This window comes from Dromaius novaehollandiae, chromosome 19, assembly GCF_036370855.1.
Source record: "Dromaius novaehollandiae isolate bDroNov1 chromosome 19, bDroNov1.hap1, whole genome shotgun sequence".
NCBI classification, from domain to species: Eukaryota; Metazoa; Chordata; class Aves; order Casuariiformes; family Dromaiidae; genus Dromaius; species Dromaius novaehollandiae.
Genome location: NC_088116.1, coordinates 8,356,517 through 8,381,196, shown reverse-complemented (window position 1 = coordinate 8,381,196; position 24,680 = coordinate 8,356,517). Strand labels below are relative to the sequence as shown.

General features: G+C 41.8%; 1 protein-coding gene across 11 annotated transcripts in view; it reads left to right on the top strand.

The window, feature by feature from the left end:
- The window catches only part of CUX1 (cut like homeobox 1), a 274,945-nt gene that overhangs the window by 142,717 nt on the left and 107,548 nt on the right, over positions 1-24,680 (top strand). For all 11 annotated transcript variants that reach the window (XM_064523404.1, XM_064523405.1, XM_064523398.1 and 8 more), the window contains exon 8: positions 728-794. In XM_064523404.1, the coding sequence (XP_064379474.1) occupies positions 728-794 (67 nt within the window). The remainder of the gene's footprint in view (positions 1-727; positions 795-24,680) is intronic.

The window sequence follows — 24,680 nt, the reverse complement described above, 5'->3', positions numbered from 1 at the left end:
GAACCAGCTCGTGCAAGCGCGGAGTGATCCAACAGAGCTCGAAAGCGCTTTGAGAATCAGAGCTGCTTTTGGGCTTCGCACCTTAAGTGAACACATGTGCTGCAGCCAGTCTGTTGGTAAATGCAGCAGACAAGGCCAAACACGAAGCACATTAGTCATTAGGACATCGCTGCAATTAAAACAGGCCACGGAGCTTGTGATCCGTGTTGTGTTTTGCTCTGGTTTCACGCATTTCTGAACTATGATATATGCAGTGATTTGGGTTCAGTATGAACCTAATTTCTACTAGTGTGTCTTGCCTGTTCCTAGGAATTGCTTGCCATTAATTTTCTGTTCATCTTTGCACACTTATTTATTCCAAATCTGGACACATTTGTTTTTGTTTATGCTGAGAACACAAGAAATTTTAGTCCCTGAATTACTGCAATAATTATTTCAGTTGAATGAGCAGTGTAGCCAACTTAATAAGAAATGGATAACATCTAGCTTTGTTAAGCAGAATAGAAACTGGGAATTTTTGCAATGTAAAAGAAATATCGTAACAAATTGTGAAAAATCAAATGGTATGTTTTTTCTAAGTCATAATTGTCTAGGTAGAAAGGTAGAGCAAAGATTTTTCATCAGGAGATGTACAGCTTTGTTTCTGGCTGAATAAAAAGAATGGCGTAGTCTTTTTGCTTTTCACAACTGTTACGGTGCTGTAATGCTTCATGTTTATGCCTTTTAGCCTTGGAAAAAACCAGAACAGAACTATTTGATCTGAAAACAAAATACGATGAAGAAACTACTGCAAAGTAAGATTTCACTATTTTTTTCACTATGTCTTCCCTCAAGGTATCACCCCTTAATATTGCATCTGTCTGTTGGGGACAGATGAGATGGAGGAGGTTCAGGAGTCCAAATTTGTTGGAAGCCATTGGCATAATTTTGTCTCCAATGGAGAGATTATTGGTTTTCATAATTTCTACCACCCAACAAGACACTTTTCCTGGTCCACATGCTGCTGCATTCTTGATTTCATCCTCAGGTGATACATGTGCTATGTTAGACATCTCTTATATTTTATTTAGAATTAGGGTAATTTCAGAAATAAGATAAAGAACATTCAGTTAAGTAAAGGATTTTTATTGCATAGCTAGATTCTTTGGTTCTGTCTGGTTTTGGGGTAGCAGTCATCACTTTGGCAAATTCACCCCAAGTTACATAGAGTGGTGTTTTCTGCAGATTTTCCCTACTTTAGAATAGAACATGATGGTACTCTCAAAAATATATGTCTTTGTCATTACTGTTTTCAATTATGGTTTTATTAACAATCAGAGCTGGAAACAAGAGAGACAGACTTCTGCTGTTTTTCTTTGAACTCTTCATACTTAGGGAAAGTTAGTAAAGAGAAGGAATTCTCATCATTGGCAGTAATCCCACTATTAAGCCCAAAGAATAGTTTCTTCTCCTGGAAACAGGATGGGAAAGGAAGAAGCCGTTTCAGATCAGTGTGTCCTGCCTGCTGTACAGGCACGGGTGAAACATCCACATCACCCTGAGAACCACTGCTGCACCACCTTCTCCAGAAGCAGGTGATGGGGTCAACAGCAAGGAACATCCTTGGTCCTGTCCTCCCCTGCTTCATAAAATTCGCTAGGAGAAGACTGTTTACAATCTCCTTGGTAAAGCAAGGGAGGGACTATAATGTAGGCTTACTAGGAGCAATGAGCTGGTCTTGGTTTTGACTGTAGATAAGTGCTTTCTCGTATAGCTCATGACCAAGTCCAGATAATACAAGTTTTCGAGACTTGTCAAATTGGCAACAAGTTTTAATTTGCTCCTGTGTGGATCTGCCTGCACTGAGGGTGCAGTTCCCCACTGAGCATGCCAGGAACTTGACTCTTGCAAAACTCAGTCCATAGTGATTGTGAATGAGTATTTAGTGTTGAAACATCTTTTACTCCGTTAAAAGTAATCTCTTAGGTAAATTTTGGCTTTGCTCTGTAAGTCCTGTTTGTTTCAAGTTCCCTATGAGGTCCTCAAAAGTAGGGCTTTTTCCTCACTGATTTCATCCTTTCCTAAGGGACACGTACTAATGATGCGTCTGACAGAGCTTTGAATTACTGCAGATGGGCTTTATTCCCTTGCCTGCCTGTAACTGAGGCTGGTAGCTCGGTTGCTGTTTTGTCCTGCAGGAAGGCAGAGATCAGGCTCCGTGATCAGAGGCACTGAACCTAGTAAGCCTCCCCCGCCCCCCTTTTAATATTTTATTTGCAGAGCACTTGCTTCATTTCTTTTATACTCATTCCCTAAGTACTCTAATTTATCTTACACTGGGCAAAAGATGTATTATGAACTCTTTGTTAGCATTTCTCATGCATTTCATTCCTCCAGAAAAAAACATGTGGAAATATCTCATGCTCTTGAACATGATTTTTGCCTAATATGCATAGAAATTACCTGAAACTAGTTAGTAGTGTGCGAAGTAACAACTTGGTAGGGTTCTGTAGCAGAAGGATTATGGAGTCAGGGTCTGGCGTACCGTGAGCGCGGAGCCGAACGCCGAAGCAGGAACTTAGCCCGTACTTTATCTCCCAAACTAATGTACTGTGAAAGCAAACTTGTAGAACCTAGTAACAGCAGAAATATTTTATCATTGTTTTGGATATTTATGGCAGGCGTAGTTCTTGCATAACAGCAGTCATCTGTGGCGTTTGTAGCCCAAATTTTGCAATGTGGAAATCTAGAAAAACATGAAAAGGGAACTGAATATAGACAGTGAAATTGAGTCATCTGTTTTAATTGTAAAAGCTGGGAGAAACGCTGAAAAAAAAAACACTAATAAAAATGGTGAAAGACAGTTTGATTCTTTCTAAAAAGAAACTCTCTTTTGATCTAAGTCTGAAAAGCTACTTGTATTGCCAGTTTTAATTTCGTGTTTTAAGAACATGTGATTTTTATCTTAGGCCAGAATTGTTAGTTTTACAGACACTTATTTGATGCAGATGAATTGGAATGCCTTCAGGAAAAAAAAGATAATTGTCGATTTTTTTTTTTTTCCTTAAGCTCGCAGTACTTTTCAGATTTTCAGTTTCGGCGCGGCGCTGCCTCTTAACCGTTTGTAACTGCAAACCTTTCACACGCGGAAGGAGAAGGAAGGCCCCTGGCGGGAGGCCACGGTGTCGGGGCGAAGGAGTCTGGATTTTGTCCCGTGACCGCTCGCTGGGATCCTCAGGCCGCGGCCCCGCGGGCCGGCTTGTTTGTTTATCTTTTGGTAGCGTTTGCAGCGTCCCCGGCTCGAAGCGCTCTGCGCCAAGCGAGGTGCCGCGGCGCGGCCCGCACCCGCCGCTTGACCCCGCGCTGCCGAGGCGCCTGCGAAACCGCGCTGCTGCCGGCCGGAGCGTCGGTCCCGTGAGGCGCCCTTGGCGCGCGTCACCTCGAAACCCCCTCGGGTTCGCGGGGCCGAGTCGTTGCTGGGCCCCGTGTGGAGGAGCCGCCCCGGGCAGCGAAGGCGTTAATGCCGAAACGAAGTTTATTATGTGCCGGCGGTGCAGTCTGTCAGCTGGGGCATCAGAAGCTGCGTCTGACAAGATGGCAGCGGCAAAGTTTTCCATGTGTAGGCTTGAAGTAAAATGTAATTAGCCTTTATGTGCAGAACAAGGACCCATTGATGAATACAGCTGGTCTTTGTTTTCTTCTGTCACTGAGTGTGGGAGGTAAAAGTGTTCTTCTTCATGTTTATTAATACAAGATTCCTTAGACAAATGGCAAGCACAGTTTAATATTTGTTGGAACACAGAGGGGCTTGCCAAAACAGTTGTTGTGTAAGAGGATTTCAAGGTTTTCAGATTATAATCATCTCTGGGTTAAATAAATGAATGATTACTCTGCCTTTTTCAATTAAAGAGGCACATCCTCTCCGGAGGCCTAATACCGATTCTGTTTGCTGTCCCACACGTTTCTCTCGGCGCGCCTGGCTCTAAGCAGCGCTAATGAGTTTGATCTGGAGATCCTATCAAAGCTGGAACCGAAAAGCAAACTCTGACTTGAGTTTCAGGAAAATTAAAGAATGCTTTTTCCCCCCCGCGGTGCCGCAGCCTCCCCCTCTCCCCCCCCCCAAAGTAGGAAAAGAAACATTCCTGCATGCGTTTCCTCCGTTTTGGGGACAGGCTGTTCTCCCTGCCGCCCGTCTCCTCCACTCCTGCACTGCAGAGCCCCAGCAAGTGTCTGAGCTTCCCAGCGGAGCTGTTAATGCTCCCAGCCCGAAAGCTTCGGATTCCAGTTTTAAATAAACTCCAGAGCCACCTCTTTGCTCCTGCCCCTTCTTCCCCCCCCCCCCCCCCCCGACGAAATCTAATTGGAAAAGGCTCTTGGGCTGTAGCACATACAGTAGGCTTGTTACATTACTGCTAACATGTGGGTTGAGGCTCTGTGCCTTTGATGAAAGAAAATATCGAATTTCACTGAAATAGTACATTCTCCCCCGTAAATGTTAAGTAGCCTTGCGAGGATTTGAGATGCTCTACCTGTTCCTGCAACAAGAAGCCTTCGTAAACGGCACAGAGCAGGAAAGGTTCAGGTTCAGGTTGGCAAAGCAGCTGGGCTTCCACTTTTGTTACCTGTGTGGTCGTCTGAAAGATGCACATTTTTTGATCTTATAAAAGGAGGATATTCTAGAAAATGCAATGGAGAGGAGGAGATTTTAATATTTACCTAAGGAGTAGTCCTAAAAAAATTACTTTCAATAACTTCTAGAAAAAAAAATTGTTTTCTAATAATATGTGAAGCAGAGAATTTTTTCCCTTTTATAGATTAGCCTAAAATCGATAGATACATATAGATACATAGACTGAAAAAAATGTTTCTTTTTGAAATAATTAGGACATACTGGTGTAGCGTCATTAAGACGGTGCAGTGGCACAATATTGCAAATTACCCCACCATATAGATGCAGCTGACGGATTTTAATCCTGGACTACCTTTTAATGAAAACTAGATCTGGAATGGACCGAGTGCAGCCGATGAGAGTGCAGTCCGTGAGCTGTAGTCCCGGATTTAAGAAAACTGAGAATTTTTCATTGTTTTGAGGGCCTGAATCCATAAACTTGGCTCACAGGATTTCAGTATGAATATTTAATATCACTTCTCTTTCGATGATTATAGAAGCCACAGCCGGTGAGGCTGAAGATGCTGGAGTGGGCATTGTGCATGTATCTTTTACAAAGGCCGTCTCTGCCCTAAATAGCTTACGGTATAATAGTGTGGGTTGCATCCCTGGAAGCTCAGCAGGAGAACATGCCTCTGGTTCGTAGCTGGTTTGGGTGCAGGGTGCTCTTGCAGGGGCCGAGCAGCGGATTCGAGACAGGGCCATGTGCGTGAGAGGTGCCCAGGGCTGGCGGGAGACGCGGGTTTTAGTCCTGAGAGTTGCTGCTGCCTAGTTACGTGCCGGAACTGGAGTTAAAGTGTTCACGGGAACTTTTGTGACTCTGGTGCAGCTCTCAGTTAACTCTGACCTCAGTGGAATAATTCCCAGCCTATGCCAAGATTTGAATTTGGACTATGAATTATTTACTTTGATTTTCTTTTTCAGGGGGAGTAACAAATCTCTCTTGTTTAAGTACCAGCTTCTACCAATGTATCACTTTTCAAATGTTTGTAGTTTTCCATTTTGATGGCGCTCAGGGTCAAACTGAGTAAAAAATAATGTTGCGCCCTCCAGCATTACATAATTACTGTGATAGATGTTCTCAAATGTTGCTTCCCCTGATTGAACATGAAATACTGTAGTCAGGATGGTCGTGTTGTATGTGACATGAAGTAGTTCCTTTTTGCTGTGCCTTTAAGGTCTTAAAGTTTCCTATTTCCTGTTCTTTTGATGAGTCATTAACTTCGAATGCTTGTCTCTGCAATTATTGCTGTATTTAAAGTGATTTTCCTAAAAACAGGAGATAGAGCACTTCGTAGGCTATGTTTCTTACAGCCTTTTCCCTTCTTAAATTTCCTAATCTTACTGCCATCAGTGAAACCCCAGGAGTAGCGATAATGGGGAGATGAAAGAACAGGGAAGATGTTACTGTAAAGATCATGTTCCCTAAAGAGAACTAATTTTATAAAGGAATAAGAAAAATTGAATTGTCTCAAATCTTACAGAAAACTAGGTATGTTTTAGAATTGGAGATATTTGTTCAAGGTATTGAGTGTGCCTTATGCAAAACTAAACAGGCTTTAAGTCTCTGCTTAACGTTAATATTTTGCTTAAAAAACTAGCTATGGAGGTGAATGGAAGTATTTTGGAGATCCAGTTCTTATGTTTCTGCAGCTGATCTAAAGCTCTCCTGTGAAACTGGGCTTGAAAGCCCTTGTGCAAAATAGCTTTTTTTGGAAAATTTCTGGTTCTGCCTACAGTCAAACCAGAAAAGCGGCAGGATAGTTTGCTGGGGGGAGTGAATTGCAGTGTTATCATTAAATATTTACTCACCTTTGCAAAGTACTAAGAGCTTGTTTTGAAATGCTTTCATTAGCCTGTACTTATGGATAGGGAAACTGAGGCATGAGGCGTAAATATCATGCTCGAGGCCAACAAGTCTGGTCTTGGCTGGAGTCTAGAAATATGCAGACATGAGAAACATAAACCACAAACTGGCAAAAAACGTGATCTTTTTTTAAGGGTGCATTTTTGGCAACTCTAAATAAATGGAACATTTTGAGTTGGTATGAGTTACTGTTGTAGCCGGCTGTGTTGACTCTTTTGTTAGACTGGTAACCCTGGCAGTTAATGTAACTTTTTGGTAGCACAGAAGTGCCCTAGATCCTTTTTTATTTTTTTCTTTTTGACCTTCACTGAGACTGTTCTGTTCTTTTTTTCTAGCCTAGCCTAAAATACAGTGTTATTTAACAGCCTAAAGTAGAAGAAAATAGTCGTGGGATATTCCAACATATTCTAGTCATCAGCCTGTTGCATTATCTTTAGCCAGGGTTGAAATGAGATCCTTAGAGGGAAATCCTTATATAAATATGAAGTATTCCATTCAAGGGTGTTATGCTATTATACTAGCTGTGCCGTTGGTCATCCTGACTAAGGCTACTGCCATGGCACCTCGCTAGGCATGAAATCCCGTGGCAGAAGCTACCGTTCCCACCTCCTCGATTCGTGAGTCTTTGCGAAATCACAGGAGGCAGAAGTGGTTGCGTGCTCCGGTCTGTTCTCACTTGCTCTCGCTGGAGCCAGACATCTTCGGGCTATTGCAGGCTGCGTTAGTCCGCTGAATAGAAGAGAGAAGGAGTGTGCTCCCACGGTCTCAGCCTGCTAGCACAGATCGCTTTCCTTGCGAGTCTGGCAAGAGGGGAATCCAATATTTTTGAGACATCTTCCCACAATAGCTCACTTTATCTATAGCAACGGTGCTGTGTAAGCTGCCTTGAAGGGCTTCTGTGAGGAAGAAGAGGGACAAGTTCTGTGAGGAAGAGGAGGAGCAGGAAAGCAGCACCCTTCTCTTGTAGGTACATCTCTCTGAGCATGGCCAGAGTCCTTAGGCCTTAATGTCCTACTCAGCTGACCTTAGTTTTTCATACAGTCTGTTCTATGTACATGTATAAAAGTGATGATAGTCTTGGTTGGTTTGGGTCCAAAGTAGCAAAGCAACGGATGTGTTTTGGTATAGTACCGCTTTTCTGCAGTCTCGTCCTTGCGAGCAAGGAGAGCCTGTGATGCCTGCCACAACTCCTCTAGCGCGGCCGTAGCACAGTTGAATCATCAGAAACAAATGGTTGCTCTATTTTAAGTCGAGACCTGTCCTGTATGGTATGCAGGATTTCATACTTCCACTCATAAAGCAAAGCTCTTCATCAGGTACTATGTTAAATTGGCAATTTCTGCAACAGTCTTCTCCACCTAGGCATGCATTTAAGACGTAGGCTATCTTTATTAGCATTTACTCTTCTCCAGCTGCTTTTCCCACTCCCACACAGTGATGGTGCGCGCAAACAAATGAGTCACACAGTGTATGTTGTGCTCCCTCATTTAATAGAAAAAGACGGCTGCCTGCAGTGAGAAAGAAAGTAAAGGAAACTTCTGTCAGGTCCCAAACACCAAAACTCTGTAGTCTGAAAAAGTCTCTTCCTGCTCCTGGTATCTCTTTTCCCTTTGGAAAGCCATGCGCTTGCCATGAGAGTTGGAGGATTTACTCTCCCTGTCCTGCACTGTTTAATACAGATAGCTTTCAAATTCATCTTTCAAATTCATCCAATGTTTTCATATTGTTTTTATTTTTCGCTTGGCACTTCCAAGAATAGGAGCATGTTTATAGTCACTGTCAGTGGCACAATTGTCATTAAAGTATCCATATGCCATTTCCTCATTAGACAGATTTTTCAGTGTCTCATTAAATGTATTTATAAATGTGTCTGATTCCTTCACTCCCTTAAAATTTTACTATGATATCACAGCTGTAAGCCACCTTACTACAAAAATAGGGGCATTATCCTCTCCACAGTTATTTTAAAAAGAAAGATAGTTCTGTTTTGTTTTACTGTTTTATCCGTTCATATTGTTGACCTCATGAGCTTTGGATGCTCCAGGTTGCTCAGCGTAAGGGCTGCAGAATGGGAATTCTGTAGCTGCTTAGACGTACGGGTCATTTCTGCAGCTTTAGTTAAGGCTTTTAAACTTCTGACCGTTATTTCTTCCACCCATCCCTCCCTCCCGCTTTGCAAATACCCTCCCACTTTGCAATATTGCCTTCTGTTTTCACCCATATCATCAGATGTTAAGGCTGAAGCATCGGTGGGGAGAAATGTCTGTGGTGGCATTGCGTGCAGGAGTCACCCTCAAAGCTTGCCTCTCTGTGTCTGCCCAGTGTCCCTTTTGCAGGAAAGAAAGGGGATTTGGATCTGGAGACATTTGACAGTTTGGGCAGTGATTTGCCGCAGGATGGTTGTGGGAACTGTCTCATGAAGTGGCCCGAGAACGGTGTCATTTCCAGTAAGAAGACTTCTCTGAGAAGCGGTTGCAGAGCGGAGGGGGTCGGTGTGCGAGCTGGCCGTGCCTCGTGCGGACGCCAGAGGACCGTGCCTTATCTGCTGCAGCAAGGCCTGGTCTTCAGGCACACACCACTTAAGGGGGCCTAAGAAATATTTTCTCGTTTACATACCCTCTGATCCCAATTAAAAGGCAATAACGCCATGTGGGATTGCAGTTTTGTGTGCCACAGAAAATATCTGGTATTATGAAACTGAATCTCATTATCTTGATGAAATTTTTAAAAAATACGTTTTAATGAAGGTGGTTGTTTTAAAATAATGTCTTTGAATAAAGAACTGAGAATCCCAAAGTAAGGAGCTAGGAGCCAGGACTACAAATTAATTCAGGGAATTGGAAGAGAAAGATGTTGTCCAGATCATGGAACAAGAAGGATAACGAAGTATGGTGAAGATACCAAAACCAAGCAAGACAGTAGAAAACATGCAGGCCTGTTAATAACTTCATTAGCATTCATGTAATGCTTTAAATAAACAAATGCATTTACGATCCTGCGAGTCTAATAGTATTAACCCTTAGCATTTATTTAGTGTGTTTCTCCAGAGGCAGCTCATTGCAAAGGCTAATTAACCACCTTGGGGCTGCAGCAGCCCTTCCCCCTGTTTTAACAGCTTGAGAAACTGAGTCACACAGAGCTTGGTCAGGGCCTCGGAGGGGAATCAGCATGGCAGCGAGGATGGAAACGCAGAAATCACAGCCCTGGGCAGAAGGAAGGACTTCCCCCTGTTTTTCACTTAGCTGCAACTTCGCAGTGCCCAGGGTGTACCTGGCTGTTCAACTTTCACTCGCTGGTTTTAAGTGCCTGTTAGTAAAAAATTCTGAACAAAAAATAATTTTGACCAAAGCACTCATCTTCTGTAATTGCCTTTTTCACTGGTTTGTAATAAGTGATCATTGGTGACTCGTGATCCCCGGCTCTACCAGCCTCCCCTCGTTGCTTCCCTCAGAAACTAATGGGCTTTCAGGTGGTTAGTGTACCTTTTCCTCTCTTCTCACTCCCTCTCCCCCAGTACAGGTTATCTTTTTTTAATTTGTGCGTGTTTGCAGGCTATTCTGGGCTTAATTTGTTTTGTCCTGGCTACTAGGCATAAATCTCTTCGGTTGCCTCTTGACTGCACCTGCTAGATGATAAACCTGTCCTCCTACACCTCATTCTGGATGATCTCCTGTGGTTGCACCACTCATAACCGGCATTGCTGGCTTGAAGTCATTCTGGTTTCCCACTGTATTAACAAGCACAGGTCTAATTTAGTTGGATACATGTAACTATTTCCCTTCAGGTGCCCGTGACAGTATGTTTGCAGCAATACAGAAGCGGGAGCCTTCAGAACAAAACAATTTTTATTTGCTTTGCAGAATAGAAAGCGGCATAATCCAGGATAAAAACTAAAAAAAAAAAAAAAGACTTACAGATTCTTCAACTTGCAGAAGTTATCAATAAAAGTATGTTTCTTAGAGCTTGGCTAATTCCTTCATTCCACCTGTAGTGGTTTTCTGGGTTCAGTTTATTCAGAATGGGCTGATGTGTACATATAGTCAGGGCAGCTTTTGGCCGATTGCTTAAGTTTCCTTCCTTTTCTTTCCTTTGATTGAAACCTTAGTGCTGAAAAAGTGAATCTTTCTATTAGGATCCCAGACAATGATTGTTGGGGGGGATTCGGAAACAGGTAACTTTCTTTCCATGGTTTCCTCAAAAAATGCTATTTACTGTTGTTTCATTTCCTGTGTCTTTCCCCATTTACGGTATCTGGCTTATTAACTTGCCTGAATGTAACGGTTACATCAAGCAGGTAACCTGAGGGGTGTATGTGCCTTTCATAAAAACACAGCACACTTTTCCATCGATCTGAACAACGCATCCACCGGTTGGGTTGCCATAAATTTCTCTGAAACACACGCAGCCTGGACCAGTGGCGAGGACCCCGTAACTTAGCTGCGGAGTAACTAACCATCTTAATAAATCCAAACTCACTCTTTGCCGGAGACACTTCAGGGAGAGTGGGAACGCTTTCCGCAGCCTGTTATCCCACGTGGTCAGGCTAATGCAAAGGGTAAGTAGAGTTGTTCTGCAGCAAGACTCCCATGCCCGGCTCTGCGCTTCACCCTGCGTGTTTGGGAATCTCTGTCTCGCGTAACACGAATGGAAAGCACCGCCAAGGTGCCGGTTCTGCAGCCAGAGCGCCCAGCATCCTTGTTCAGGGCCATCATTAAAAGATTTCATGAAACAGCCTTAAAAATGAAAAGTTTCCTTTCTGAGAGAGAGGGAGATAATTGAACTCATTGATTTGTTTCACGGTTTGTTTGCCCTTTCATTCCCTTCCTGAGGTGCTGTTTGCTGAGGAATGTCTCCAATTGCCAGGAAGACAGTGGGGTGTCTAATATTTCCCCGCCAGCTCTCCTTTCAGCCAGAGCAGAGTACTGTGGCAAGCCTACGATATGAATTTTTAATGCAGAACTTTATAACATAGCCCTTGCAGCACGGCTGCACTGCTCTCTCGAGCTTTCAGATTTAATGCTCTGATGAACAGAGCACAGACTTGGGGCAGTCGACATCAGTCAGAATTAACCCCTGCGTTACCGAGTGTGGAGCAGCTGATTTCCCTGTAGATTAATACTGACGTGTGGGGAAAGATTCCACATAATGTTACATTGGAAAAGAATCAGAAAACTTGAAATTTGACTTTTTTTTTTTTAATCTGTGGTATGTTTTCTTAGCCTTTTTGCTCTTCTTCTAATAATAGGAATTTTTAAGGCTAGTTGCTCTTCCTGTGCTCAACAATAATACAGTCGTTCTCTGTTGGATAAAACAACATTGTCCTGTCCGGTGTCTGATCTCTGATAATCACTTATGCTGGTATGCCAGATGTCCAAAAGTGGGGAAAAAGTAAAATAACTTTGCATTGGATAATTGTAGATTAATTTGTCATAGGAATTTTTTTTCCAGATCATATCATTTAGTCATTCATGCCTTGAATCATGATGATTTATGTGAGAGGATTTTGTTCTTTTTGGAATATCATCTCAGCTAACTGTGGGCGCTCTTATTCCATCATCTTATTCGGGTCTTTACCAGGCAAGACATGTAGAGCCCAGCAGTGCAGACGAGTAGTCCTGCTTCTTCGGGGCATTAGCGTATGTTTGTCTGCGTTGAATTTTCCCTGTCACCAGACTGCCTATACACCTTGGCTGGTTTTGAGTGTCTGGAGTTTTTAGTCTTCTATAGTCTTGATAAACCTGATAAACCTAATTCTGCTTTATGTGCAGTTCATGCCACTAGGCCATTCATTGGCTTTTCTGAATCATCACTTTACATATTAAACAAAACCAGTCCTGATGCACTGTCTGGAGAAACACTGCTCTCCAGATTCTTCCAAGCCTCTTTCCATAGTCTTTGGGTTTTGTCTTAGCCAGTTGTTTTTTATAGTAAAGCGTGTCACTCCCAGGGCTGGCCATGTCGCAGATCTTGGCAGGGTTTTGTCAAGAGAAAAATATGTCATTTGTAGGTTTAACTTTGATAATGGAAAAGGAGTCTGAGGTATTTAAATTGTCATAGGGATGGTGTAAGCTGGAGAGAATTGGATGGGACACCAAGCATGCAGAGGTGTTAATGGCATTCAGGACTTAGCAAAGAGTTTATACCCTAGTGATGTTCAACCATTTGCCTTAAGCCCTTGTGAATGAGACATGCAAGTTGTTCTTAACTGATACCACAGAAGTACATTTACACTTTTTAGTCATAAATCAGCATCTCTGCTTTGGCGAGACATTCACACATTTACTTCAGATGAGGTCTCTTAAGCAGCTTGTCTTATTGATTGTAGACCCAAGATTGTCTTCTTTGCTTGCTCCACTGTTATTACTGACTCATGAGATTAAGGTTTTCAAGTCTTTTTGCTAAATGCAGAGGAATCCCATCATTTCATTTAGTAGTTGTAGGCATTTATTAACTTTATTTCCATAAAAAAGCAGGGTATTTTGATATTAGGTTAAAGACTTTGTCTTATGGGAGGGCCACTGCTGTTTTTGTACTGGTAATTTGATCTACATCTTATTTTTTGTTTTGTCAAATATGCTACCTAAAGCAAGTCTGATGACTCAGTTTTGCCATATGTAAAAAAGGGCACGTGAGATAATGCAAACTTAATTTTTTAATGCGAGTAGTCTTTCAGTCCTTAGATAGAGAGGCAGAAGTGCTGTTTTGATGCGTGCATTGTAGTCTGTAAAAATAAATGCACATAAATAGAAGCACATAAAATGCATTTGCTGACCATTCATTTGAAGAGTGCTATCCATTAGGTCATTCTGTGTTGAATGGAAATATTCTTCTTTCCTGGAGACCACAGCAAAGGAAAAAGATGCATACTGCATCTGTCATAATATTAATGCTATAATACCACTGACTGCCCTGTAGCATGGGCATTATAACTCACTGGAATGCGCAATTTTAACCATTATAGCATTTTCCATTGTTTTACCTGTTTGGTGCTCTAATATGGGAGTCTTCTCCCTTTACTTAGCCAAAATGGAAATATTTATTTAATGAGTTGTAGCAGATCTTTATATGCATAGTGATCGAGTTGAGGAGCATGACTCATAGGAAGTAAAAAGATCAACAAATTCAGTGCGTTTAACTGTTTCAAGTTCCTTGCTACCGTTCTTCCCACGTAGGGGGGAAGGGAGTGACGGCCACGGAGGAGCAAGAATCAGAGGCTCCCAGCCCAAATCCCGTGGATGCCTCCAGCCGATGCCCCCTGGTCTGCCCCGGGGGTCCAGGGATGAGCAGACAGTGGTCTTCTGGAGTATCTCAACTTAAGCACTTTCAGTGACACTCTGGGGGCTTGAAGTTTGCCTGGGTTGCAGGAATGATTTTTTCCCATTCCTGACCCAAGATAAAACTTTGTTGGTTTTTTTTTAATTGCATGTGATCAGAGAAAAGTAGCTGCTGTAGTAAGTTATGCTTTTTAATTCCAGCTTTTTGAAATTGAGATTTCAAATTGATCAATTGAGATTTTTTTCGAGGATCTGAATCAGGAGGCTGTATCCGGACTGGTTATGTGGAGAAAGGAAGGATGTTGGCTGAAACTTGTAGCTTAAAGCCAGAATTAATATAAATTCTACTTTTAAAATCGAATGCAAGTAAATGATCAGAATGGCTTGTATTTTTGCAGAGATTGAAATAAATCCCAGCTGAGGGCATGACAGTTGGTATCTTTGAAGAACATAGTAAGAAAACAATTCATCAGTAATACACAGTGGCAATTTTAATAACTTCGCAGTGCTAGGTTGCTTTAGCTTTCCGGAGCCAACAGGGAAATGTGCATTAGCGTTGCAGCTTGCCACCTGAACGTGACAACACACAACTCCTGCTACTTGAACGCTAACAACTGACAAGTCATTTGGTATAGCCATTTGCCAGTTTAATGGCTTAAAGCGGCTTAGTTTTAATTAAACAGCAGCTTCTGTGTGTGATACCGCAGAAAATAACGTTCTACTTAAAGCTGAGGTTTTTAGTGTTTTCCTTAACTTATGAAGACAGCAGCAGTTTTTCTCTTTTAGCCTTCAGCTCATGCATTGTCTGATATTTCATACATAAAATTTGGTTGCCACCAAGCCCCTCTGGCATATGCATGACCCACGATAGGACTCAGCTTTGCCTAGGCGGCAGCAATCGCTCCTTGGGCAGGGGGGGCTTCATCCTTCCTTAGACTGCAGTAGCCAGATGTGTTTCACCAAATAAAAGTATTTCCCAGCCTAATAATTTATGCTGTTGGGCTATCGGCCTGAGCGGCATGGGAGATGGAGTGGGAACAGAGGACTGGGAGGCTGCTTGATAAGGAAGTCGAATTTGTATCTCCTATCAGCAGATGCACCTAACCTGAAGATGAGGAGACTGGTAGTCTGTAGTAAAAGGAGTAGGTTGTTTCGGTTTATGTGAAACTAATTTCATGGGGAGTGGATGACTTTGTTAGGAGGGGGGAAAAGACGTGTCATTGGCATGTCATTTCCTAGTACCTGGAAACCAGAAACCAGTTTCTGGGGGATTTCTGGCGTGCTGGAGATAACTGTGCCACTCGTAGGAGTGACACTGGCATGCCAGCAGAAGTGCAGGCAAAGTGGCACTGCCATTTGCAGGCACAGCTCCGTTTCCTAATCATGTTGCTTTTCAACTGATACCTTTAAAAAAAAACTTCTTTATTTTACAAAGCGGATGTGGCAGGGATCACCCCGTATTCTTTGGCTGATGTTGCTTTCTTTCTCAAATAGACGGGTCTGATGTGAACTTCTACACAGCAGATGAAGATTCAACACTTAGACTACTTAAGATTAGACCTGTTAACATCATGTGTAGACAACTAATTATAAACGGCCTGGATTTCAGAGTTGTTCCTTTTGATTTCCTTTATCTGAAAGTGTCAGTCGTAGCACTCATTTCGCTGTTACCTGATCCTTCTACGCGTGAAGAGCCCGGAGCTCCAAATAAGTCAAAATACTTTGCAGGAATTTTTCCATCTTCTTTCTTTTTCCTTTCTGTTTCTCTTCCCCTCCTCCCCATTCCTCAAGTATTGTGAAATCCTTTGAATGAGTGTGGCAATGGATGCAAAATATGCAAAATCTGTAACTTTCATGTTACACCAATGCTAATAAAAATAAGAAGGTTAATAAAAAGAAGACCAGAGCTTGCTTTTTTTTTTTTTTTTTTTTTTTTTTTTTTTTTTTTTTTTTTTTTTTAGTTAGAAGGTACAAAAATTGAGAGTGTACGTGGATTAATTCAGGTTGTGCTCATTGGGGCAAGTACTTCACATCTTGAACGAGGAACTCTTACTGAGACTGATACATCCTGGCATTGTCCGATTTATTTAATCGGACATTTACACAATCGTATTTACACAAAGTCCGATATATTCATCAACAGAGAACATTATGAGCAGGCTGAATGAAAGAAGGCATTACTCAATGGAATTTCTCTTTGCTTGGTGATAGAAAATATATTGTCAGATTTCACTGGCAGAACGGCTGCTTTTAGCTCAGTTCAGCTCATTCGCTAAGGAAATGAGGGCCAGAAAGCTACAGCTATCTGTGAAATTTTTTTTCCTGTTAATTCTCTCCTTGATAACTAGGTGTCTGGAGGCCCTGGCAGGGAGCGTCAGGGCAGTGCTCCTTAGCCTGTAGCACTGGGAAATTCCTATCCGGAGGCAGGAAGGAATGACCGGCATGGCAGTTGGTTTAAGAAGATAAGTGGGAGTCTCCATTTGGGCATGTCTGAAGAAGGAAATGTCGTAGCGGTCCCGAGTGCCGAGCCGGGCCACCCGTCCGCTGGGCAGGGGCCGCTTGGGAATAGCGTCAAGAGCAGAAATGTCCATAACAAGCCCCTCTAACATGCAGCTAATTCAACGATGTGTACGTAAGCTGCTTTTAGTTGAACAAAATCAACGCCAAGTTGGTATTTGTTTACAAGACTTACTTGGGGGAAATGGGTTGATTTTTGTGCTAATATTTTATTAATTATCTGGGGTAGTGCAGATCATTCCTTAAGAGTACAGCTGTAGTCACAGTGAGGGGAAGTGCGAATTTGTGAATATTGCTGGCAAAATACTTGCACACAAAATGGTACGTAGTAAATATTCAGCAGAGTTTTGTCAGGTTAATTATTTCGGTTTGTAGTCAATTAAGTTAATTGATCAGTAGTCCTTTCTTGGCTTTACGTATGGCTGACTGTCTTTAAAATACTATATTGGAAGTTCGGGACTTTTTGTGCAGGTAGAAAAAAATTACCCAATATGTCTAATTCCATGAAGAATTGAAAAAATACAATATTATTGCTTCAATCATGCAGGTAACTGGAGTTCCAGAATTACACATCGTTGGTCTTTCCTCTTCTTGGCAAGTCAATGAGATCTTCTTGTTGCCAGTCCCCAAAGCAACATAATACAGAGGCTTTCTTAATGTCATATGCTTCAGAGTAATGTATTATAAAATTTTCCCCTTTTTTTTCATAGCCATCTACTTTTAAGGGCTTTGTTTTGTAGGCAGTTGCAAATACATTTGCTCTGCGCATTATACACAGTACTCAAATCCTGCAACTATTACATTATTGACATTTGGAGCCAACTATAATTACCTTTTATTATTATTATTATTTTAATAGGCGTAGTGCTTCCTTTCCTCTCTAGCTTTCCCAGGCCTTTCAGAGAACACTGAAGGGTTTGAGGGTTACATTGAAGTAGTGACGTTTGATTTCTATTTACCCTGCTTGTTTTCTTACCGTTGTAAAATATTGTTATCACTAAGAATTTTTAGTCTGCTTGACATTTTTGGTTCTTTTGAGCATCTAGAAGAAACATCCCAGAGAAGATCATAGGTAAAGAGGTGGTGGTGCAGGGTCGTCACCATCTGCCATGGCTTCTGGGCATTCAGGGTCTCGGAGGGCTGCTGCGGCTGGATCATCCATACCTAACGAAGCAGCTCAATAAAGCTGATGCAAGTGCAAGTTCACATATTTACTTGTTGCTTCTGATACCTAAAGCAATATGAGAAATGGTTGTTACTGTTATTATTCGGTAGCTATACCGCTAAGCAGTCTTTTTCTTTCATGTTCCAGTTGGGAACATGGGCTGGTTCTTTCACTTCTTAAAAGCGTGGATGGCCTATAAACCAACTATTAGTTTAATTTTTAGCTTTTCTAATGCCTTATTACTTTGAATTTTTCTGTATCTGCAGTCATCAAAGCTAGAGGTAGTGTTTGACTTCAGAATTAACTACACTTTCTCACGTTGTTTGGTGGGGGAGGTGGAGGGAAGGAGAGACGATGGTGTTGATGCTGCTGCTGTTCGCATCTGGGGTCTATCCACAGACACATTTTTTTGTCCTTTTAATTAAGGTACCATGGACCTCAGGAATGGCAGAGGGCTCTCAGCTTTGCACAGTGTGAGCTCAGGCTGCAGTGATAGCAGGTCTGAGCTCTGGGTTGGTCGAGTTCAGTGATTTTCCGGGTGTGTTTTGCACATTCCTGCAAGTCTGTGGGTTAGTGCTAAGAGATCACAAAAATAACTGTGAAAGGCAACCAGTCATTAAGTGCAAATGTGCTATACCAATATCTGATGGAAAACTCCAGGTAATCTGCAGATTAAAAAGGTTAAAAATCATTCTTGTGGGTTCCCTGGTGCATAAGTTCTGGTTAGGACTCTTTCCGTAATCTCTTTTGATCCTCCTAACACTGCTGGATGACTCTCCCCACCACAACAGTGGCTTTCTTGGCTTTTCCCTATTCATTGCCTTCATACTTGCACAGTTATTGTACTTTTAAATATACAATATCTTGATGTTAAGTATGTTGGACCAGCTTAACTCATCAAAAAAACATTTCGGTACAGGGTTTGTAACTGATAATGGGTGTACTTCTGCGCTCTTCCCTGAAAGACAGGGCCCACCAAGTATAGCAGAATGAACTATTCTCGATTACATACCAGCTCTATATGTCTGTGCTCTGATGAAATAATCTATTCTCTTGGCAAAGGGGTAGGAGTTAATTTTACATTATTGAGCAAAAATAAACAATATTTTAGTTGCGATACAGAGAAGTTATTTGTCTTTCTGAGCATTCGATTGATTTTTGTTGCGCTCATCGGCAGTGAGGCAGTGGCACGCCGTTAGACCTGAGCTGAGCAAGGCAGGGAGGCGGCAGAAGGGAGAAATGTTACATAAATGCAGAGTTTTGACCCAAGTTGGTAATCAGCAACCACTTCGTGTGCCAGTTCCGAGTGGTAAATAAACTTTGCTCTTTTTCTAATGCTTTCTGTTACCATTTTTTGGAGACTATATTGTCCAATATCTGTATTACTTTAACCAAACTTTATTTAACCTTTTTTCCACTTTTTTCTCTTTAGTTCTTATTTTCTTGTATCTTCTACCTATGTAGTCGTGGTATCGCAGTCAAGTTTGCTGCACCTCAATACATGATAACCCTATAAAAAGCGAAATGGCCCACAGAAGACTTCATTATTGATTATTTCTGGGAACAGATTTAAGAAAAATGTCCTTGGATGAAATTCCTGAACTTTGCAGTGTATTAATGCATGCTGTCCATACAGTCCTGCTCCACTGCCTTTTTTTGTGTGTGTGTGTGTGACAGCAGAATGGTCTTATTTCAGATATAACATTGGAGAAACTTCTTCATTGCACACTTTGGCCGGGTGGATGGGGAAGGTGATGCAGCAGCGACAGCCAGGAAGTAGAAGCGAGAAGGGGGACAGAGGGAGGATGAACGATGTGAATTATTTCTCACTGACCAAATGCTGGTCTTGTGCCTGTAAGACCCATTGGCTAATAGAGTCACAATTGCATTAAAAAATAAGTAAACCTAAAAGGTAAATCTGCATTGTCTTACCTCCTTTCTCTGCTACAGCTGCTTGTTACATTTAGGAAGGATGATTTTCATCCACCAGAGAGGTTTCTGACATCAGCATATCTTTAGATTTAATAGAAACGTTGAGGAATTATCACTAGTGACAGAAGACTATTTCCATAGCCACTCCCATTCTGCAGAAATACTAAACCGGTTATAATAACCGTTGAAACAGAATAATCAAATAGTTCCGTACCACAGATTACAATATTAGTCGAGCCTGAAGCTATTTTACCTTAGCAGTATTTTAAAGGCTAAACAACTGTTGAAAGGGAAATAGAGAATTTGAAAAGTGTTGCTGCTAATAAAATTGTTGGAGGTTAAATTAGGAAATACTGCACTGTTGTCCTCCAAGGGCTTGCAGTAGGACCTAGGGTTGTTATTTTTTGCCAAGAAGGATTATTTTGAGTAATTTTCTGTGTAATACATATACAATTTAGTTTTGTTTGTAGCCAGCTAATATATCCTTCTCCTTCCTTTCCCCTTCCTCCTCCCATTTCAGTTTCCTCTGTTCTTTAGACTCCATTTCCCTCCTTTACTTCTTTTTGCCCATTTTTTGCTGCTTTCTCACTTGGGTCAGTCAGATTCACACTGTTGGTAGCTATAAACTGAAACTGCAAATTGGTGACATGATTGCAATCTGGCAAAGTGGCGTTTCCATTCGGAGCTGAGTTGGAGCTATTTGGGAAGAGAGCAAGCCACACTGGTAATTGGATGCACTGTTATAAAGGTGGCAATGATCCTGGTTTGTTGCCTTCAGATACAGATGCTGTCACCAAACAACAGCTTTTTGGTGTCCTTAATCATAAAACAGTGACCAGATGTTATAGGTGAATCTGATGATATCAGGAAGCAAGATACTGTAGGTGAGTGCCTGTTAGTAAATGTGCTTGGAGTGACACATAAGCAGCTCAATTAAAAAAAAATACTAAGTTGGAAATTATTGGTCTGCTGGACATATTTATCTTATTTTATGTCAGTAAATCCTTCAAAAGGCCATATAGGATGTTATCTTATACTCCATAGTGCCAGTTACCAAAGTCAGCCTGGACAGAGCGGACAGATAACCTAGAGAACTGCAGCTTTTCGTTCCAGACTGGGACAAGTGTGGCTTCTCTTCACTAATCCGCTATATTTACCCTAATATCTGCTCTGGCCACTGGAAAATTACTGTTCTCCACCAGGTAGGATGTTGATGATCTGTCATTGCTGTGGTGGTAAACAGTAATTTTCCCTTGACACAAGCCTGTGGAGTGACACGTGTACATAAAATTGCCTTATTGTCCTGTTTGATTTTCAAGCTGCCTTAAATCCATTTCACTGAATATACACTGAGGTGGGTCGAAGAAAAGCATTTTATAGTTTCCTATAGTGGTGAACAAAGATACAGAATAAGCAAGGGGAGAAATTATAGAGAGAGATCTGGATTTTCCAAGTAGCTGAGGTCCCCCGCTCTTTTTGCAGTTAAGGAGAACGGGAGATGCTGAGCTGCTCTGGAAGAAGCTCCTAAGATGAATCTGGTGTGTTGCTATAGTAAAGTTGTGAACAGTTGCTATAGAAAAGTCCTGCATTTTTTTGTTATTTTTGTTTTAAAGAAAACAAACATACAGAAATATCTGCTATCAGCATCCATGTAAAATGAGAAGATTGTTCATTTTGTAACTATGCAAAAGCTCTAGTAATTTTTCAAGTTTGACATAGTGCCTCTAAAAAAAACCCTATGCCCTTGAGTGTGCCAGGGAGCATGTTTTACACGTTGTAAGTCCAGTGACATTACTGAGTAAAGTTAAAATATTTGTGTGTATTTTTAGAGGATCTTTAATCAAAACATAGACAGCTCTTCCTGCTGATTTAAAATATGTCATTCCAATAAAAAAGAATGATATGTAACATGCCTCTAATGAATGTATCCAGTTTTGGATAAGTGATCTGTTTTAACCCCATCAGTAGAAAGCAGGAAACTGTTGCAAGTGCTGTACATTTCAAAATCCCAAACCATCCCCTGTTGTTATGTATTTGAAGAAAACATTATAAAACAGCTTTTGCAAGTTGCAGAGCAGGAGAGCTGATCAGTTAAGAGGTAGTCATTAAGGAAATCCTTCTTTTATACTTCGTTGTACCTTTTTTCAAGCAAAAGCAAAGGCGGCGGTTCTTCTGTTCTGCGTTGGGGTCTTTGTTTTTCCCTGAAGGAGCAGTTTCGCGTGTAGCCAGCGGTAGCACTGCGCGAGCGCTGTTTCTCGCTTGGCTTCCTAAGGAAATGAAGCTTTCACGAGCTCGTGGTCTGGTTTGCTGCCAGCCTGCTTGTTGATCAGTTTGCAGTTCATCAGTTCCCCTCCTAAATTGACTTGGAAGCTGAGGATTGATTTCTGCGGAAATTAATGGTATTAGAGGTCTCCTGGACAGGGATTTCTGGTGAATTTTGTAAGAATCGGGGGCAGTAGGAGAGGAAGCCCAGGAGTGCTCCATTCGAGAGGAGGGCTGCAGTCCGTGAGCAGCGGTTGCCTATGCACTTGCTGGGTCCTCAGCCGTATACGTGTTGCTGGGAAGCATCCCTAGTCGGTATTTCTTTTTGTGGGCTGGGAAGTGGAAAGATAACATTTAGGGGATGAGGGAATGCCCTGGAAATATTGCAGGAGGACGTAGCAACGGGGGGTTGATACAAAGCACTGGTGGGAGAGCTGATTTTATTGCAAAAGATACTTTCTAAACAACTTTATAGGAGCAATCTGTTGGAAACGGTGCTGAATTTGTATTCAGGCTTACGGGAAAATGTGTTGTCTTATCCGCTGGCTCACCTCTGCAAAGAGCATCGCGGGTTGGGTACATATATTCTATCCAAGATATTTAAACAATGTGCAAGATTTCAGGGTATCGGGTGCAACGCTGGTCCTACCAAAGTTGATCACGTTTGCAAATTTGCTGGCTTGTATTGAGGGTTTTGCTCACAACAGCTTGCAAGGGATGGTTGAGATTAGAGTTTCTCAAAGTGGGGACCAAAACACATTAGTGGGAAAAGTGGGCAAGAGACGGAGTCCTGTGTTGTCTGGCATAAAATGTCCTTTCCTCCTGCTTCCATGATGATCAAAAAAAATGAGGGGAGGGAATACCTAGGAAACGGGGAGAAACTTGCTTTGTGTGTGAGGAGGGCAGCTTTCTAATAAAAAGACCTCGAAAGCTAGTGTTTGGAAGCTCAGGAAACAATGATTTCATCATCAAATCTACCTACAGAATGTACCCAAAAGACGCAAAACGAATACAATTACAGGGAACATAAGGTTTAATGATGGTGCCGTCTTAATGTGATTAATAAGGCTGCTGATTTCCCACGTCTTATCAGCCGACTGTAACGCTGTTTTGTATTTTTGTTATCTACAATATGCGTTGTAATATGGGTAGATAAATAGAAATACCATGGAGGCAACGGGAAACAAAACAAAAATAATCAAACATGTTTATCACTAGAGCATTAAAATGGCTGCTGTGGCAGACACCAGATGAATTATGCAATACATAACTTAATTCTCTGGGCCACAGATGTTTCATTTTTCCTGCAAGAAGATGATTGAACCTTGAATGACAGTTTCAGGCAGTCTTTGATTGCTCTGTGGGTCACATGCCTGATATGACCTGCATTTGAGTTGCTTTCTACATGCTGTTGCTTTATAAAACATGTAAAACTGACATCATGTTGGCTGCTCAAGGCCAAGTCAGGAGTAATTCCATGCTTTTGATACGCTTTGTGTTTAAGTGAGGGAGAGGGAAGAGTGTCTGTGTTTAAATTCTGATATGTTATTGAATCAGCTGAAGTCAGGAGAGGGGAATTGCAGCAAGCTCTTTCAATTTGTAATAAGAAGCACCAGGAAACAGAGAGTTTGCGGCATCTGTGTCATCTTGTATTGTTAGAAAACCCTCAGAGCCATCATATCGGATCAAGCAGTGCCTCCCGCCAGCCAGGGCATAGCACAGCGCGGATTGGCAGTGACCAAGACAACGAGTGGAAATGTTTGTTTGTCTAAATAAAGTGCTCTGAGCATGAGTATTCTGCACGTTCTGAGCCTGGAGATTGTGTTCCTCAGCCTGAGGACTTTATCCTGCAAATCTGGTGGCTAGCACCAGTATCTCAATCTCAGTGGTGGCGCTTCTAGGCATTAATGCAGGTGGGATGCTGGCAGTAGTAGAGCAAAAATTAAACATGAAGTTTTCACTTTCTCCATAGCCTCTAAAGTTGGGTCCAAATGATTCCCCCAGAACTGAATTGCTGGGACTCCTTTCTTTGTCTGCCAGTACGAGAACCTGTAGGAAAATGGGCTTCAGCCTCCCAAGTGAGATTGGAGATGTCTTGCCAGCTGCCTGAGAAGTTAATGGAGAGGGATTTTTAGATCAGGTTGAAGAAGATCATTTGTTTCTGGAAGTTTTGGATGGTTACTGTATGCTCTCAGTCATAATCATAGTCATGGACACAATCTCCACTGTCTCCTTGTCCAAGGTGTCCTCTTCTGCAGAAGGCTTCTGGTGTGGTCAGGGATTACGCTGCGCTGCTTCAGATTGCAGAGTGGGAGATGTGGTCATGGGGGGCAAACTGAGTTTCATACTATTTTCAGCAGCCTTCTTTGAACTCTTCTCTTACCCAGAGGGTTGTCGCCGGCATTCTCATGGTGAGGGAACATAGAGTGATCCAATTCTGGACACTTTTGATTAATGATTTTAACATGAGTCCTGAGGCTTTGTGGGGTAGAGTGAAAATACACTGAGAAATAGGACATTTGATCAGGAAATGAGGAGAACAATCGATTGCTTTTTTTTCTATATCCAGCATCCCTCTCTGTAACATGCAGTGTGATGATTGGCCATGGAGTACACAGGAGACCTTCTCATGTGGGGAGAAAAATGCAGGAATAGTTGAATAAGGACTGTTTAAATGGAGGAATGACCAGTTCTGGGAATTAAGGGTTTGTATTAGCTGTGTTGCAAAATATGTGTTACTTAAGAAAATAGTATTGTCTTTGAATAATAAAGTATACCACTTTTTTGTAAATTGAGATAGCTTTTTAATACAACTGATACTTATTTAGCCTTCTTCGTTCCAGCTGTTTACGTTACATGTTCTTTTGTTTGCAAAGTGTGCCGAGTTCATGTACATGTAAAACTATGAGTATTGCCGCTTTAAGATTCTACAAGTTTATATTTTCTGTTATATGGAGTTCTTTTTTCTTTTCATATTTTATTGGGTATTATCAATTAGTATCACTCATCAATTTC